General features: G+C 42.0%; 1 protein-coding gene across 2 annotated transcripts in view; it reads right to left on the bottom strand.

Moving 5' to 3' along the window:
- Positions 1–41: 41 nt before the first annotated feature.
- The window catches only part of frmd5a (FERM domain containing 5a), a gene marked incomplete at its 5' end in the record, with an annotated part of 80,501 nt that continues 65,269 nt past the window's right edge, over positions 42–15,273 (bottom strand). For both annotated transcript variants that reach the window (XM_080762519.1, XM_080762520.1), the window contains 4 exons: positions 42–5,240; positions 11,130–11,236; positions 11,860–11,928; positions 13,692–13,766. In XM_080762519.1, coding sequence (XP_080618645.1) covers positions 4,672–5,240; positions 11,130–11,236; positions 11,860–11,928; positions 13,692–13,766 — 820 coding nt within the window. In that variant the 3' untranslated portion in view covers positions 42–4,671. The remainder of the gene's footprint in view (positions 5,241–11,129; positions 11,237–11,859; positions 11,929–13,691; positions 13,767–15,273) is intronic.

The raw sequence follows: 15,273 nt of genomic DNA, 5'->3' as shown, positions 1-15,273 counted from the left end.
CAGTATGTGATAGACCACAGGAAGCCATGTCCAATTTTTTATTTTATTCAATGTTTATTTCAAGTTTGAATAGTTTTTAATGGCACCAGTTACAAGGAACTATTGGAGGGAAACAATATTTTATACTGACTTATACAGGAGGTTTTCTACAGAACAAACGTGGGTTTGGAATGGGTCAGATTGAACAAGAACTGGATTTGGCACATGGATTTTTATATACTTTAATATATATAATATTACGTAACTAAACTGCAACTTCCAAACCCAAGGTAGAAAGGTGCAGAGCACATAAGAAACCTGCAGACACTGATATGCATATACATGTATTTACATATATATGCATGGTCTGTCTGTTTACGAGGGAACTGGCAAAGGGGCTGAAGCATTTGAATAGTGTTGGTCTTGTGATTAAATCAACCCCTCAAGTTTAACTAGCACCTCGAGTCTGACCTCTACATATGCATACCACTCCTAATGTATTAAAACCTCATCTCGTATCCAGTCTAACATATCAGGTTGTTCCTTTACATTATGTTAAGTATCATAAACATAAACCATCCTTGGGTGGGGGGGGGGGGATGTTAGTGCTACAGAGATGCAGTCCTTTGAATTCCTGTCGTGATGTAATGTCAATTTTGAAATGTATTCATGTATAAATTAATTATTGTTCTGATGATTACTGAAATGTAACGGCATCTCAGTCACAACAACAGACAGTTGTCAGTGCCATATGTGTTGCCATCTTCTGGACACTGACCTGCTGTTTCTGATTTGTAAACAATTGCTGGCATTCACACCCTCCCATCACAAGCCCACACAACATAAGACAAAATTAATGTAAACATGACATCAACACCTGCAATGTAAGTATAAAGACAGATTTGCACAAGCAACATACATGTACAGACAAAATTAAGACAAGTGCTATATTATTATTATAGCCAGAGGTTTTTCTGCTGTCCGATATACAATTGAAACCATTTCAGAAACCAGACCTGTAACATTGACACATCTTCACAGGAGGTCAAAGCTGTAGCCTACAGCAAACAGTGTTTCCCTTGTAGCCTGTGAAATTAAAGTGTGAAGTGGTCCAAAGCAGTGTTTCCCAAACAGTGGGTAGGGACCCATATTTGTGTCACGGACCAATTTTTATGGGTCACGAGTAAATTCCCCCTTTATTTCTTGTTTAATACCTTTTCTTATTTTTATTCTTATTTTGAAACATTTTCAAATTTGTCATAAGTTTTTTTTAAATAATTTTCACTAATTTGGGTCTCGAGCTAAAAAGTTTGGGAACCACTGGTCCAAAGTATAATAGGTGAGGAAGCTTTGTCTTTCTTTCTCCATTCCATTATATTTGCCTCTTTAGCAAGTTGCAGAATTAGGATTCAGGCATGGGGAACAATCTATCAGTTCTATTGAAGCAGAAAGCCAACATCCAAACAAGTACAAATACATGGATTATAGAAAATGTTAGTTCTGGATGTAAATGTAACTTTCTCCACATTGCCATTGTAGATAGCATGCCAAACAAATTTGGTAAGTTGTTGGTTTTGTTAAATTAAAATAAAGAAAAACCGTAAAACATTGTCCAGAGCTTTGTATACAAATTTGTACTCATTTCTATTTGCTTATTTTGCTCTTCCAGTTACACTGATTATTGCTCATTGAATAACGCTGCCATATTTGTTGCATGTTCAGATAGACGACTACAGCTACATAATGCTGATAGATGTACAGTAAGAAAAACAGTCTAGACCGACCTTTGAAGATGGGCTGCTGACAACTGCCTGGCTCGACTTGGTGACCTTTCTTTTACTGTATAAGTCAGTAGAGAGGTAATAAATATTAAGTAAAAAATAAAATACATCTTCCAAACGAAAGCCTTTTTGTCAACGCTTCTCACTTAGGTTAGTGGAAATGGGGTTTCACCTTTCATCTGCTAATTAGAGAAAATAAAAACAATCAAACAATACTTGGCATTTAACATTCTAGTTTCCCATGCCATGCCTAGAATGCCTAGTTTCAGTTATGTGGTTTTCCTTGAAACATTGTGCCATAAGTATATGATTACCGCTCCCTCCACCACAGATAACCAAGACTAGAAAAGGAGCTGTGGGAGTGGACCCAGCCACAACACCAACGTGCATACTGTTCTGTGGTCAAAGCCAGGACTGACATGCTCTGGTTACATGGTAGTAAGGTACCTCGGCTGGTGTCCAGTAGGGCAGCTGTATTTTGTGTGTGTGTGTGTGTGTGTGTGTGTGTGTGTGTGTGGGGGGGGGGGGGGGGGGGGGGGCTAGGTGTTAAATAGCAGGCCAAATCAGGCAACCCTGTACAGCCCTATACAGCCCATGTCACCAAGTGTTCCATTCCAGAACTAGCTGATCACCCTGATATAACACATTTGCTTCTTTTCTTTTCACTTTATACATTTCTCTTTCAATCAATTTCACCCTTTCACTTTATTTCACTCTACTTTTGCAGAAAAAGAAGAGATACTCTTCTGTTTCAACTTACATTAATATCATCTTGATTTCCTACATGCAGACACTCACTTGCACCTGCCACCTACCACCTGGTACAGGAGGTAGTCCACAGTACACAAACACATGTCACCCAGAATCCAGCGGCTATGACACAATTATTGCTCCCATGAGCCCAGAGGCATAGAAATCTTTACAGAGACCTTTCAATCTGAATAATAATAAGAAAAATGTGATATGGTCATGTTGAATAGTGAAAATGCTAAATTGGAGAAATTTGTATTTGTGGTACAGTAACTGAATCTCCTGACAAGTATTTTGAAGCTGTCATGATGTCTACAAAGTGTCCATACAGCGACAGCTGCTTTGTTGCTGGTGGAGTGAGAGGTGTGGTGGTTGAGTGGATCTTGATAAAAGCCTTGTTTTGTTTTCTGCTTGTTCTTTCCCTTTTTTTTCAACCCGTCCGCCACCCTTCCATAATTCCATAAATGTTTTTGACCTCACTTGAAACACGGTGCTAAAAAAGGTATAATTTAATCTTCAATAACAAAATAACTGTTCTGTTAAAATATACATGGAAAACATGTCAATATATATTAGGAAACAAACTAATTTGTACAAAAAGTACCTCATTACTCTTAATATGATAATAATTGTAGTATGATACATAAAACTAGGAGCAAGTTTGATGTGACCCAAAAAAATAAATCATGAATTCTTCATACAAAGAAATCATTCAGTTTCATTAAATTCAAACTTAATTAAAAAAGTAAATTAAATGTAGTTTGATTTAATAACAGAATAACTGAACAAATGAACACATTCAAAACCACCAACGACGTATTAAATCCATATGAGCTTTGCACATTTACCGTGGTCTCTACACTATTATCTATTGATGCGAGTGGGTTTTGATCATGGATGATCATGAGAACCATATCTGACACTGTTGGGTCACATTACATGATCATTGCCGATTTATTTAACAGTATCCTTTAGAAAACTTTAGAAAAGCTAATTTTCAACTTCACAGCTTCTACATTCTATACCATTGTATTTATACTAATTGACATAATTGGGAAAAAATAATCTAAAATTGTCTTCAAACATTTTCTTCAAAAAGGCATTTGGTAATTCTGTGCTCACTGACAGGAATGAGGAATCTACCCTAAACGTTTGTGTTACCCGAAACGATTATTATGGGTTTTATGATGTTCACATCTGCTTTAGTTGACTGCCTAGTTCAATTCTGATGGGGAGAGAATTAAGCTATATTACACGAGAGGGGGTGGTTTAACGTTCGAAAGCACCGCAGGTGTGCATTAATGACGTTAAACCACCCCCTCGAGTGTAATATTGCAATTATACAACAGTTACCTTTAAAACTAAGAAAATCGCTGAAAGAAACATTTTTTTAATGACAGATGTACTGTAGCCACTACGACCACAAATGTCCCAAGAAACTAGCTAGCCTAGACACCGAGTTTGCTGCGCTCTGGGAGAACAGAGCAGCTGAATTCTTTGTTTTGTTTAGCCGTTCAATGATACAGATTTGAAGCACGGCTAGGATGGCTGTTTCAACCAATCAAATTGCTTCCTCGAAACGACCTGTTGTATAATTCCCCTCAACAGATAGACTGCCTATGCTGCTTCACATAACTCACATCATTATGCCCAACATACCGGACTTCTTTCTTCATTTTAATGAACATCTTTCCTGATAACCATTCAACACATTCCCTTTTTATGGAAATACAGGTTCAAAAATAAATAAATAACAAATGAAGGCAACATTCATTCGTTGCAACACAACCCGTTCCTCAAAAGGAACTGCTTAAAACATGTCAGTTTTTTTAATTTCAGTGTTATATTTTTTCATTTCTCTTATTTGAAAAAATAAAGTACCTGAAATTACCTGAAAATAAAAAATAAAATGTCTTCTGGCTTTGTAGAAAACAAATCAACAAAAACGAAAAGGGGGTGTAGGGGGGGTCTGGGAGTTTAACAAAAAAAAAGAAGGGAGGAAAAAAGCAGAGCTCCTGGACCATTGTTGTTACCAGGAGTGGTCCGAGGTGTCAGGCTGATGAGAGAAGCAGGGTTCATGGTTGGGACACAGCTACCCTACATCACTCCAGAGTCCTAATCGTCTTGTCAAGAACCCCTCCCAAACGGGGTTGTACGACTCTCACTCTTTAATGAGCAAACTACCCGCCCAGCGGAGCTTGCAGGCAAACCACCGCCTGAGTGGACAAAAGTATTCGAAATGGAACTGCTCAAACTCGGGGGTCTGGCGGATGTCACGTAAAAATGCCACATCAATGTCTGATTCGGTGAGGACGATGAGGAGCAGGAGCAAGACAAAGAGGAGTCCAATAGTGACGAGAAGCAGCCGGAGGACACTTAAGACAAACTTATTCACCTGTTCCACCTCACTGAGGGCAGATTCACCCCCCGTGGCACTACACGCCGATTTGCCGTCCAAGTCGCCGATGTCTGGCGTGGGAGTGCCGGCCTCTGATTCCTTCTCCTCCTCGATGCTGCAAGGTGTGCCGTTGGTCTGGCGCGACACAGCCAGCTCCATGCTGTGCTCGGCGACGGGTGTTGGCAGGACGCTGTCGGAGGGGCTGTAGTTCTCGTCGGAGATCACCGCCTCACCACTGTCTGCCATCTGGCTCCGCGAGCGTGGCATGAAGTCTCCATGAGACATGGAGCGCACCGGCGTTGAGTGGGCGCTGTCACGCAGCGATTCCAGTCCTTGGTGGCGACACCGGGATGGAGAGAAGTAAGAGGAAAAGGAGAGGTGGGTGGGAGTGGGAGGAGAGAATGGTTACATATGGTATGTAACTATAGTACACTGGTGGAAACAGTCCTACAGCTGGTATATATAATAATAGTAGTGTATTGTTTATAAGCTCTTTATACATTGTTAGTCTGGTGTTATACGTTAATGCACTAGGTCTCTTACATTGATTGATTAGCGTTTCTTTATTGACAAAAATGCTGTTTTCTACCTGACAGCAGTTTGGTACATAGTTATCTGTCAAAGGGATAAAGGTTATTTTCATTGTGGTCCTTAGAGTGGAAATGTGTGTGTAAACATTGAGTGCCATGTGTTTGGGGAGGGGGTAGGAGAGGCATACAGAACATTTTAATTGATAGATTGGTAGAGAGGCCATCTGGAAATTGAACATTTCCCCCTGAGACGGCCTAGTCTGTGCCCCACCTGGTCTACGTGTGAAAATGACATAAGCCGTAACTTCTTTCCCGGGACTGTATATCAGGGATACTCAAATAGATTTACCAATTCTCCATGAGTAGCTGTCTGTCTGTCTGCCTGTCTATGAGTAGCTGTCTGCCTGCCTGCCAGCCAGCAAGTTGGTTAACAGAAAATAAATTGTTATGGCTGAGTAAAATAAAATACAATAAACACAATTTGCCTGAAAATAGATTACCCAGCTATGACCTTTTTCATGAAAAAAAATGAGTAGTGATATGGCTGACTGAGTAAAATAAAACAATCTACCTGAAAATAGATAGCTATAAGTGAAGAGCAATTTCCGCAATTTCCGCAATTTCCATTTCCGCAATTTCCTCAATTTCCATTCCCGCAATTTCCGCAATTTCCATTTCCACCATTTCCGCAATTTCCGCAATTACCATTTCCGCAATTTCCGCAATTTCCATTTCCGCAATTTCCGCAATTTCCGCAATTTCCGCAATTTCCATTTCCACCATTTCCGCAATTTCCGCAATTACAATTTCCGCAATTTCCATTTCCATTTCCAACTATTAATGGCAGCTGGGTTTCATCATTCAAATAAAATAGAATTCTGTCCGTTTAGCTATAAAATTATGTCAGGGAATAGGGATACACAGTATATGTCTTTCATTTGCATTGCATCTCCCCCCCCCCCCCAAGCTTTTATTTTCGTTCGAGTAATAGTACAACTCTAATAGTATTACTTATAATAATGTAATTAAAGATAACTTCATTCAGATTTATTTATTTTTATTTCATTTTCCAGATTTTTTTTTCTTCTTTTTTTTAGATTTTCATTGGTGGGCCAGTCATAATGGTCCCGCGGGCCTGATGTGGCCCGCGGGCCTGAGGTTGAGTATCACTGCTGTATATAATGTGTCCACTGCTCCTAAACGTTAAAATGTATACGCAGAAAACAAATGTATACGTACAAATGTACAGTGACTGTACAGTTATTAGTATTATTAGTCATGTGTAATGTAACGTAATGTATAGTACATTTGCTGGTCTGTTATTTATGGGCACAGTATAGCAGGCCTATATGGATGCATTACAGTCTGTTGGTGTGATAGTAGAAATGGAGGTACTGTAACTCCTGCTATACATCCAGAAGAGCTCTGTTACTGGCAGCAGACATACAGACTCCGGCTTGAAAGCAGAAATGTGATCATGTTTTCCCCAAGGAAAGACAGGAGACAGGCAGATGTTGACAATGTGCAGAATGCTAATGAGGCAATGTGGCGATACAGTCATTTCCAATGGCACCCCCAGTCAGTGACACCAACTATTTTGGACGAATGGCCTTCAAGCTTCCCATTCAAATCGCCAGCTTCAGCTGTACTACAGTATTTGGGGAAGTTCAGTTTTCACAGGATACTGCATGTAAAGTCACACTGCACGAAAAACCCCTTGAACGCCAAATCAACTTCGCCCAAAAAGCCATCCTTGAGTGTCTATAGCTGACAATCGGCCACACTTTTTGCGTTGCTCCATCTTGCATCACAACTTTTACTGAATACGAGGTGATGCAAAGAAATCTGATCAGTCGCCGTTGGTCAGTGTTAGTTCTTGCCGCAGTTAGTTGTCATTGGTTCTTGAAAGTCAGACTGCTGTGTCAGGGCCTTTAGGTGCATGTTAGATGAGCACTTGTCAGAACTCAGCATAGCCACAAACCACAAACTTCCAAGAGTCTCACAGGGTGCAATAGATCAGCAGGTCTATTCCTAATTTAATCTCTATGCATGATGTACTGTGCAATCACTTAAAATAGAGGCTAAACATGGGGGGGGGGGTCATAATTATTTGCGCCACAAAATAGAAATAGAATATCATCAAAAATCTGATATACACAAAGTTACCAACTTCACATTGTCTTATTTTATTTTGGTATTGACATGCTCCTTAAGAGCTTAATAGTAGTATCACATTCCTGAAATATTACACCTTCAATCCAAATGAGAAGAATTAACATTTAGTTTTTTGATGAGGAAGCAAATCGTAAAACTTGACTTTTTAGAAACCCAGAGAAAGTAAGGTGGGGGATATTAGAGTGTTATCTAAACCAGTCAAATCAGACGTAAGACGAGGGTACATGTTTCAGTGTGTCTGTGGCCATGTATGATCATCAGTGTTTATCTCTGTAAGTTCTTCCTATTCTATGCTGAGCAGAACAGCCAAGTTTCATTTTATATTAAGCATGCTCTATGAAGCCTTGGTAAAATTACAGACTCCAAATTCCATGTCCAAAAAGTATGACATTTAACTTATTTAACAAGAAGCCTACGTCTATATATATGAAATCAAATGTCACTGATGTGACCTCTCAATTTCCAGAGCCAGATATAGCAGCTATAGAAATACACCCAAAGTCTGAGTCAACACGATACAGTGTTGACATCATTCGCAACAAAAAAGCCAGCACAAAAACTTCTCACCATTTCCTCAGAATGAAGCATGCAGTTTAAAAGGTCGTATAGGGGGGATGGTGATCAATATAACATAATCAGAATGAGTGACTATTGCCATGTAAAACAAAGCACCCCTGACACGGCCTAGTGATTTAGTTTACCTGATGGCGTGCTGGGCTTAACGCATGGCAGGGGAGTGCCAGGTGCAGGAGTGCATGACACAGGGGAGACGCTGGACGAGTCCTCGGCCCCCGTCAGGGCAGGGTAGAGGGGCAGGACGCCCAGAGCCTTGCCCAGCATGCGGGGCCCCAGGCTGAGAACGCGGACCTTCACATCCCGGTAGCAGTGGTTGATCATGCGCAGGTGCACGTTCACCCGCGTGGTTATGCGGATCAGGCACTTGACCATGGCTGCGGTTTGGTCTCGGCTGCTTCTCCGACCCTCTAAACCATGCGTGCGTTTATCCCGTCCTTATGGTCCCTGTCCCGGAGCCCCAGCCGTGGTCTGGCGCGCTTTAGGCCGATGGGAGTCTGGCTCAGTTACGGGTTCGCGAGGAGGCAAGTGAGAGGTCAATCCACGACTGGTACGCCCAGCACTGGCCCGGGCTCGAAGGAGCCCCACCCTGGTCAGTGACATACATGGAGAGGACGACCCTGGCTATTTTCAGATGGAGTATTAATACCCTTGTAAGACACCCAGTCAGCACACATTGGGTGTGGGCACTTCGCATACCTCTCCTCCTGAACATACAGAAGCTGAACCTTCTCATCAAACTCACTATATGGCTGCCACCACCACAGAGTGCAAACTTCTGTTCGGCTAGGTGTTTGAGAGTTAAATACTGATGGAAGCCAGGGGCTCAGCCGTGGACAAGGACAGGTAGCAGCGGCCCAGCAGGGCTAACACTCCAGTTCACCCAGAACCCTGTGGGTAGATGTCTGCCTGCAAGGTTAGCCTCACAAAAACAGAAGCAGCCAGGCCACCTGTTCCGAGTGCTGAACCCAATGCCGGAAGCCAGCAGGTGGGCTTACTGACTGCCTTCATCTGTCCTCGCATTGTCAATGTCTCCCCCGCCCCTCCACATACAGTATAGACAAATGCACTAAACACACACAGTTCTGGGCCCTGGCTGGAGCTGAAATAGAGCAGGCTGACTGACGCACACACCTGCAACATGTTCCAGCACAGCAAGCTTGATTTGGGCCAAATGGCTCTCGTTACACTGTGTGTGTGTGTGTGTGTGTGTGTGTGTGTGTGTGTGTGTGTGTGTGTGTGTGTGTGTGTGTGTGTGTGTGTGTGTGTGTGTGTGTGTGTGTGTGTGTGTGTGTGTGTGTGTGTGTGTGTGTGTGTGTGTGTGTGTGTGTGTGTGTGTGTGTGTGTGTGTGTGTGTGTGTGTGTGTGTGTGTGTGTGTGTTGACGTCTGTGTGTTATTTGAAGGGAAAGGAAGTCTCCCACATAGGACTAAAACTCAAAATATCACTGCCGAATGAGCAGAAGAAGTTAATACTAGATAACAACAATAGTGACACCCAGCAGGCATTGTTTTTTGTATGGTAAATATATTTTGGGGTTTACCAATAACAATAACAATCCTGTTTGCATATCTCCAAAGCATCAATATAGTGTTTTGCAAATAAAATCTTCAGAGATGCACTCACTGAATCCTAGGTTTGACGCAGGGCATGCAACTCGTCGAACACCAATCAGAGCCTCACTGCTCACTGCATTGACTAAAACATTTGCATACGTTTGGTGTTCTGCTGGGATGTTCTCTGTGGATTCAAATTCTGTGGGATTCAATTTACAGTATAAATATTCATAGATATTGGAATACTAAATAAGGGGAAAGAAAGCTATAAGTCTGATGAATAAGAAAAACGTGATCAACACCATCTGGTGCACTGTATGCTGCTCTGAATTTTAACCTTATTTTATAATATCGTTGCTGTTAGGCAGAAACCAGCTAACTCCATTTTCAGCTTTTTTCATAGATCTTTACGTCTGTGTGTTGGTTAAAAAATGTTTAACCAATGAAGTATTAAAAAGCACTTCTGACAAAACCAGCTAACTCCAATGGATCCTCCACCAGAGGGCAGAGCAGCTTGGAGATCCATTGTCAGCTGTTCTTATCAATGATGGACAAAACCTCCTAACTCCACTTGAGCTGGATTTGGGTAAAGTGGTGATAATATAATGACACATAAGTATCTGACAATATATAGTCACAATACTAACTTTGATGAGGCATTGTTTAAAAATATATGGTTTTCTTCCAAAAAAATGATTTAGTTTTCATTCCCTGACAAATTAACATTTTGCAGTTAGCTGGTTTCTGCCTGACAGCAGAGATATACTGCTTTTGTCATCTTTTTATTGTTGTGTGTATTGTTTTTGTCATGTTTTTATTTTGTGTAATGGAGAGAAAGTGTGAGAACTATTGATTGACTTAGAAGGCATTTGTAGAATCAGTCTCAGGACTAAATGGCTTTAACAGGGATATATTTTTGAGACTGCTGACAGAGTTGGTCATGACCGAAAGAATAAGGTTGCGAATACAAGCGGCTGAAATAAGTTTTCTTCAACGGATGTCTGGCATCTCCCTTAGAGATAGGGTGAGAAGTTCAGTCACACGAGAGAGACTCGGAGTAGAACCGCTGCTCCTTCGCCTGGAAAGGAGCCAGCTTAGGTGGTTCGGGCATCTGGTTAGGATGCCTCTCGGGCGTCTCCCTAGGGAGGTCCTCGACACACGTCCCACTGGGAGGAGACCCCGGGGCAGACCAAGGTGCAGTTGAAGGAAACGCATCGACTCACTGGCCTTGGAACGTCAAGGAGGATGTCACTAATGTTGCTCTGGAGAGGGAAGTCTGGAGCACTCTGGTGGAGCTGTTGCCCCCGCGACCCGACTACGGATAAGCGGTTGAAGATGGATGGATGGATGGATGACAGAGTTGTGGTGGGCTAACATTCAGGCCTTACCCTCCATGATGGATATGTGTACGGCTCTCCGGCGGGTTCGTGGTACACTGCTGAGGCGTGGACCATGGGTAATGGACGGACAACTTCTGCTGGGGACGAGACCAGCCCTGTAGAGAGTGACACACAAACCCAAGCATAGTCAACAAAGAATATCAAAAATACATAAAACCCAATATTTATAACCAATAATCGATTTTATAACCAAATAATCGAGAAGCAAGGTTTTTAAAGAAATATATTGTTTTCTAATATATCAGTAAACCGACACAACTAAATTGATTAGTCTGATTAACCATGAGCCCCTAGAGGTTTCACAGAGACAATTTATTTGAGGGGGAGTGTTTAATCCATTGCTGGCTGTCTGACTAGTCTGAATACAAAAAATGTAATTAAAATTGATATATTATTGCTACTTTAACCCCTGGCCTGCACTATACTTTGTTATACAATGGTGAAAATAGTGAAAATCTTCTTACATTATTTTCACAATTTGAAAAGTATTCGTTCATTAATCGTAATCAAGTCAAAGGTCATATCGGCCAGCTCTAACAAAGAGTACCGGTAATATAAAAACAGTGAAAATGATACTGATGATGAGTAATACTTCAAAAAAATAAATTAAATTAATAATAATCTGGGTACTGTATTCCCTACAAAGTAAAATCATTATTCACAGTCAAAAGGTCCATGTTTACAATCTCTGTATCACTCTGATTCCAACTGTCTGTACCTGTGTATTTCTGGAGGTTCTCGTTTGATTTTAGCACTCTGTTCCATCACCTCTTTTGCCACTCGTCCACTGTTATAAAACCAAAAGACAATACAGCACCTGGGATCAGTTATATACTAACACGCATGCACGCACGCACACACACGCACACACACACATGCCCACACACACACACACACACACACACACACACACACACGTGCACACACAGTCACACACACACACACACACACACACACACACACACACACACACACACACACACACACACACACACACACACACACACACACACACACAATCACACACACAAATACACACACACACCCACACACACACACACACACACACACACACACGCACACACACTTTAAACAGCAAATCAACAAACCTTTCACTTATATCGAATCTCGATGTGCCAGCATTGTGATATTTTGCTACACTATGGTAATTTAAACAGTAATATTGTTTACACAGATGCTACGTTAAAGGTCTACCATCCTAGACCTTACTTTGAAGCCTTTACGGTACGTTTTCTTAGGACTCTATTTACACCATATGAATCGACTGAAATGTATCTGCAGTATACGGGGGCACCCTCTCGTGTCAGACCGGACGATTAATGAATGGAATAGCTCAATGTGACTTTTCAAACACTGCTTACTCTGTGACCCTTCATACACAAGTCCATTTAACTTTGAGTGCCAAAATGGAACACTGCAAAGTCCTGGGGAGCTTATGGTGTCATTCTTTCACTCTCAAAGTGAAAAGAACACTGAGGATGTCACCGTGTGTACTGCATGTCCTAGAGTTCTGAGGTGGAAAGCCTGCTGACGCGAGGTCAGCACTAGAGTAAGGCACAGAGGGCCAGGAGGCCTCGTCCTTTGAGACCACCTGTCCCCCGATAGCTGGGGGGGGGGTTCTCTCCGCAGTGTCCTGCAACCTCCACGCCATAATTCAAGGCATCGTTACTTTACCGTACCCTGCTGTGCTGTACTGTAACTGCAGGGGTTCCAAAACTTTATACACAAGACCCCAAAAGAGAAATATGATGTCTCCCGGAACCCAAACTAGTTCAAATAGACGATCTACAAGGCTTTTTTTTTAATGGAATTTTGTATTTCTTTGTGAAAATGTACACCTTTTGGGGAGAAATCTTTGAAAATATATACAAAATATAGGAAACGGGAGAAAATATGGATACTTATGACCCACAAATGGGTCCTCCTGATCCATTGTTTGGGAGTGGTATACTGTTACTGTATTTTATAGTCTTTCCCAGGAAATAACTTGTTGTGCCACAAGCTCCTCACGTTCCTAGTCCCTCCCCTGCACGACATCATAGGGCAAGGGCCAGGCGTCTTCCTCAGCCAGCAGCCAGCACAGGTGGGGCTGATTCCAATCAGCCCAGCTGCTCCACAATCACCATCAGAGACTGCCAATATAAGCTGCTGAGAGCCGGCACCCGACACTTGGACGGGTAGAATCAGTCCCTAGCGTACTTTAGCGTTGTGCATATTGTAGATCTAATATTTCTGCTTTTGAGAGATTTTCTTGTGGTTTTGTTCTAACTTTGTTCCTCTGTTTTGTTCCAGGCTCCCTCCACAAACCCAGTGTCTCCCAGCTCCACCGCCCCTTCCAGCATTCCCCTCATGCTCCTAACAAACTAAGTTTTAAATAAATGTCCTTTAGTTTACTCCTGTCTCAGTGTCTTTGCCTTTGGGGTCCCCGGCACATTTGGCTACTTAACACTTTGAGCGCAACAGAACTAGTATTATTATGCAGGTATATATTCTGTTGTAATAATCCCCTTTGAGAACCACAGTAATTACCTGTAGCGGAAGCGACTGCCCTTGAAGAACAGGTTACTGCTGGACACAGTGCGGACCTGGCTCGACTTCTCCAGCCTGCACAGTGGACAAAACAGTTCAAGTGTGGAATGCTACAATCTTGAGTGGACAATTTAACTCTGCGAGTGTACAACTGGAACCAAATGGACCTGTGATCTCTCAGAGTTACAAATGGATAAATAAAATAACACTGAAGATTTTACTGTGTGTGTAGATGCGCACAGTCATGGCAATGTTTCTAACGCAGTAAAATCCTGAGTGCTACTGTAGTTTAACTACATTAGTTTGACAGTGCATGGTATGTAATCCAATAGCCCCGGCACAACATCTGAAATCAGAATCAAATACAGAGTGGTTATTCAATTATGTATGTCCTCTCCACTATAGATATCCCATCCTCTGAAGGCTGCATACTGTACATGCATACACTATTCAATATGTTTGTATTGTCTGGGTAAGTGAGACATAAATGATTAATGATTCAGCGTTGGCTTTTCAAGTCATTTTGTTCCCTCGGGAGTGCAGCACTGTACTGTAGGACAGGTCTTCATCGTTATGTCTGTTCCCATCAGACCCACCAGTGTCTCCGTGCTCACTGCAGATCTAGACTGCAGATTCATCTAGACTATAGCACTGTTTCCCAAACAGTTCATCACGACTCGAGTATGAATCCCAATTTATTTTCCTACATTTAAAAAAATACATGCATTTAAAAATAAATAAATAAATATACATAATTTAAAAAAGAATTAAACAAACCAAGAAATCTAAGAAATTCCACAAAATAAATAAATTAAGAAGCAAACTAAATTAAGAAATAGACGATCTCCAAGCGCACAATACATCGCTTCACGCTGCGTTGCGAGCTTGTAGTTCTTCTATTTTCACGAATATGGGTCCCAGGCAAACGTCTAATGAAAAGTTTGGGAACCACTGATCTAGAGCACTGGTTCTCAAAATGGGATCCAGAGGTCCTTGAAGGTGTTCCAGGGGGTCTCCCAGCATATCAACTTAACATAGCATCACAATTGAACTCTATTCCTCTATAATATTCCCACAGGTAGATCTCTGCCTAGTGCCTACCTGCAACGGTTTTTACCAACTACGAGAAGCAATACAAAGCCTTAATTTAGGGCAGTCCATCATACTGGGGCGATTATAGGACTGGTTATCAAAGCAGTAGGCGTAGGTTTAACGCTTCATTTGATTCAGATATCGATAGGAGCAGATCTCCGATCGCCTGGCTACGTGACACTAGTATGATGCAAGTGTCAGGCTCTGCCCTTTGCCTGCTGTCTTACTCTCTCTCTCTCTCTCCATCAATTCCCTCTCTCCCATTCTGCCCTGTCCAGCTACACCATAGGGCTCTGAAATACCGTCCCCCTTGGCCTCTGTGTTCAGATGATGCTGGGCATCTTATTTATCGTCTTGCTGAGGTGGATAAAGAGTGGGGGGGCATTGACCTATGCTATCTGTCATGTGGGAAGGCAGCATTGGAGTGCTCTTGGTCTCGCTCTTAGCGCAAGCTCCCTCGCTAAAGGTCAGAGGTGACACGTGCCTCGTC

Source organism: Protomyctophum bolini (assembly GCF_963924005.1).
Source record: "Protomyctophum bolini genome assembly, chromosome: 4".
NCBI lineage: Eukaryota > Metazoa > Chordata > Actinopteri > Myctophiformes > Myctophidae > Protomyctophum > Protomyctophum bolini.
This window is presented reverse-complemented; position numbering and strand designations above follow the sequence as displayed.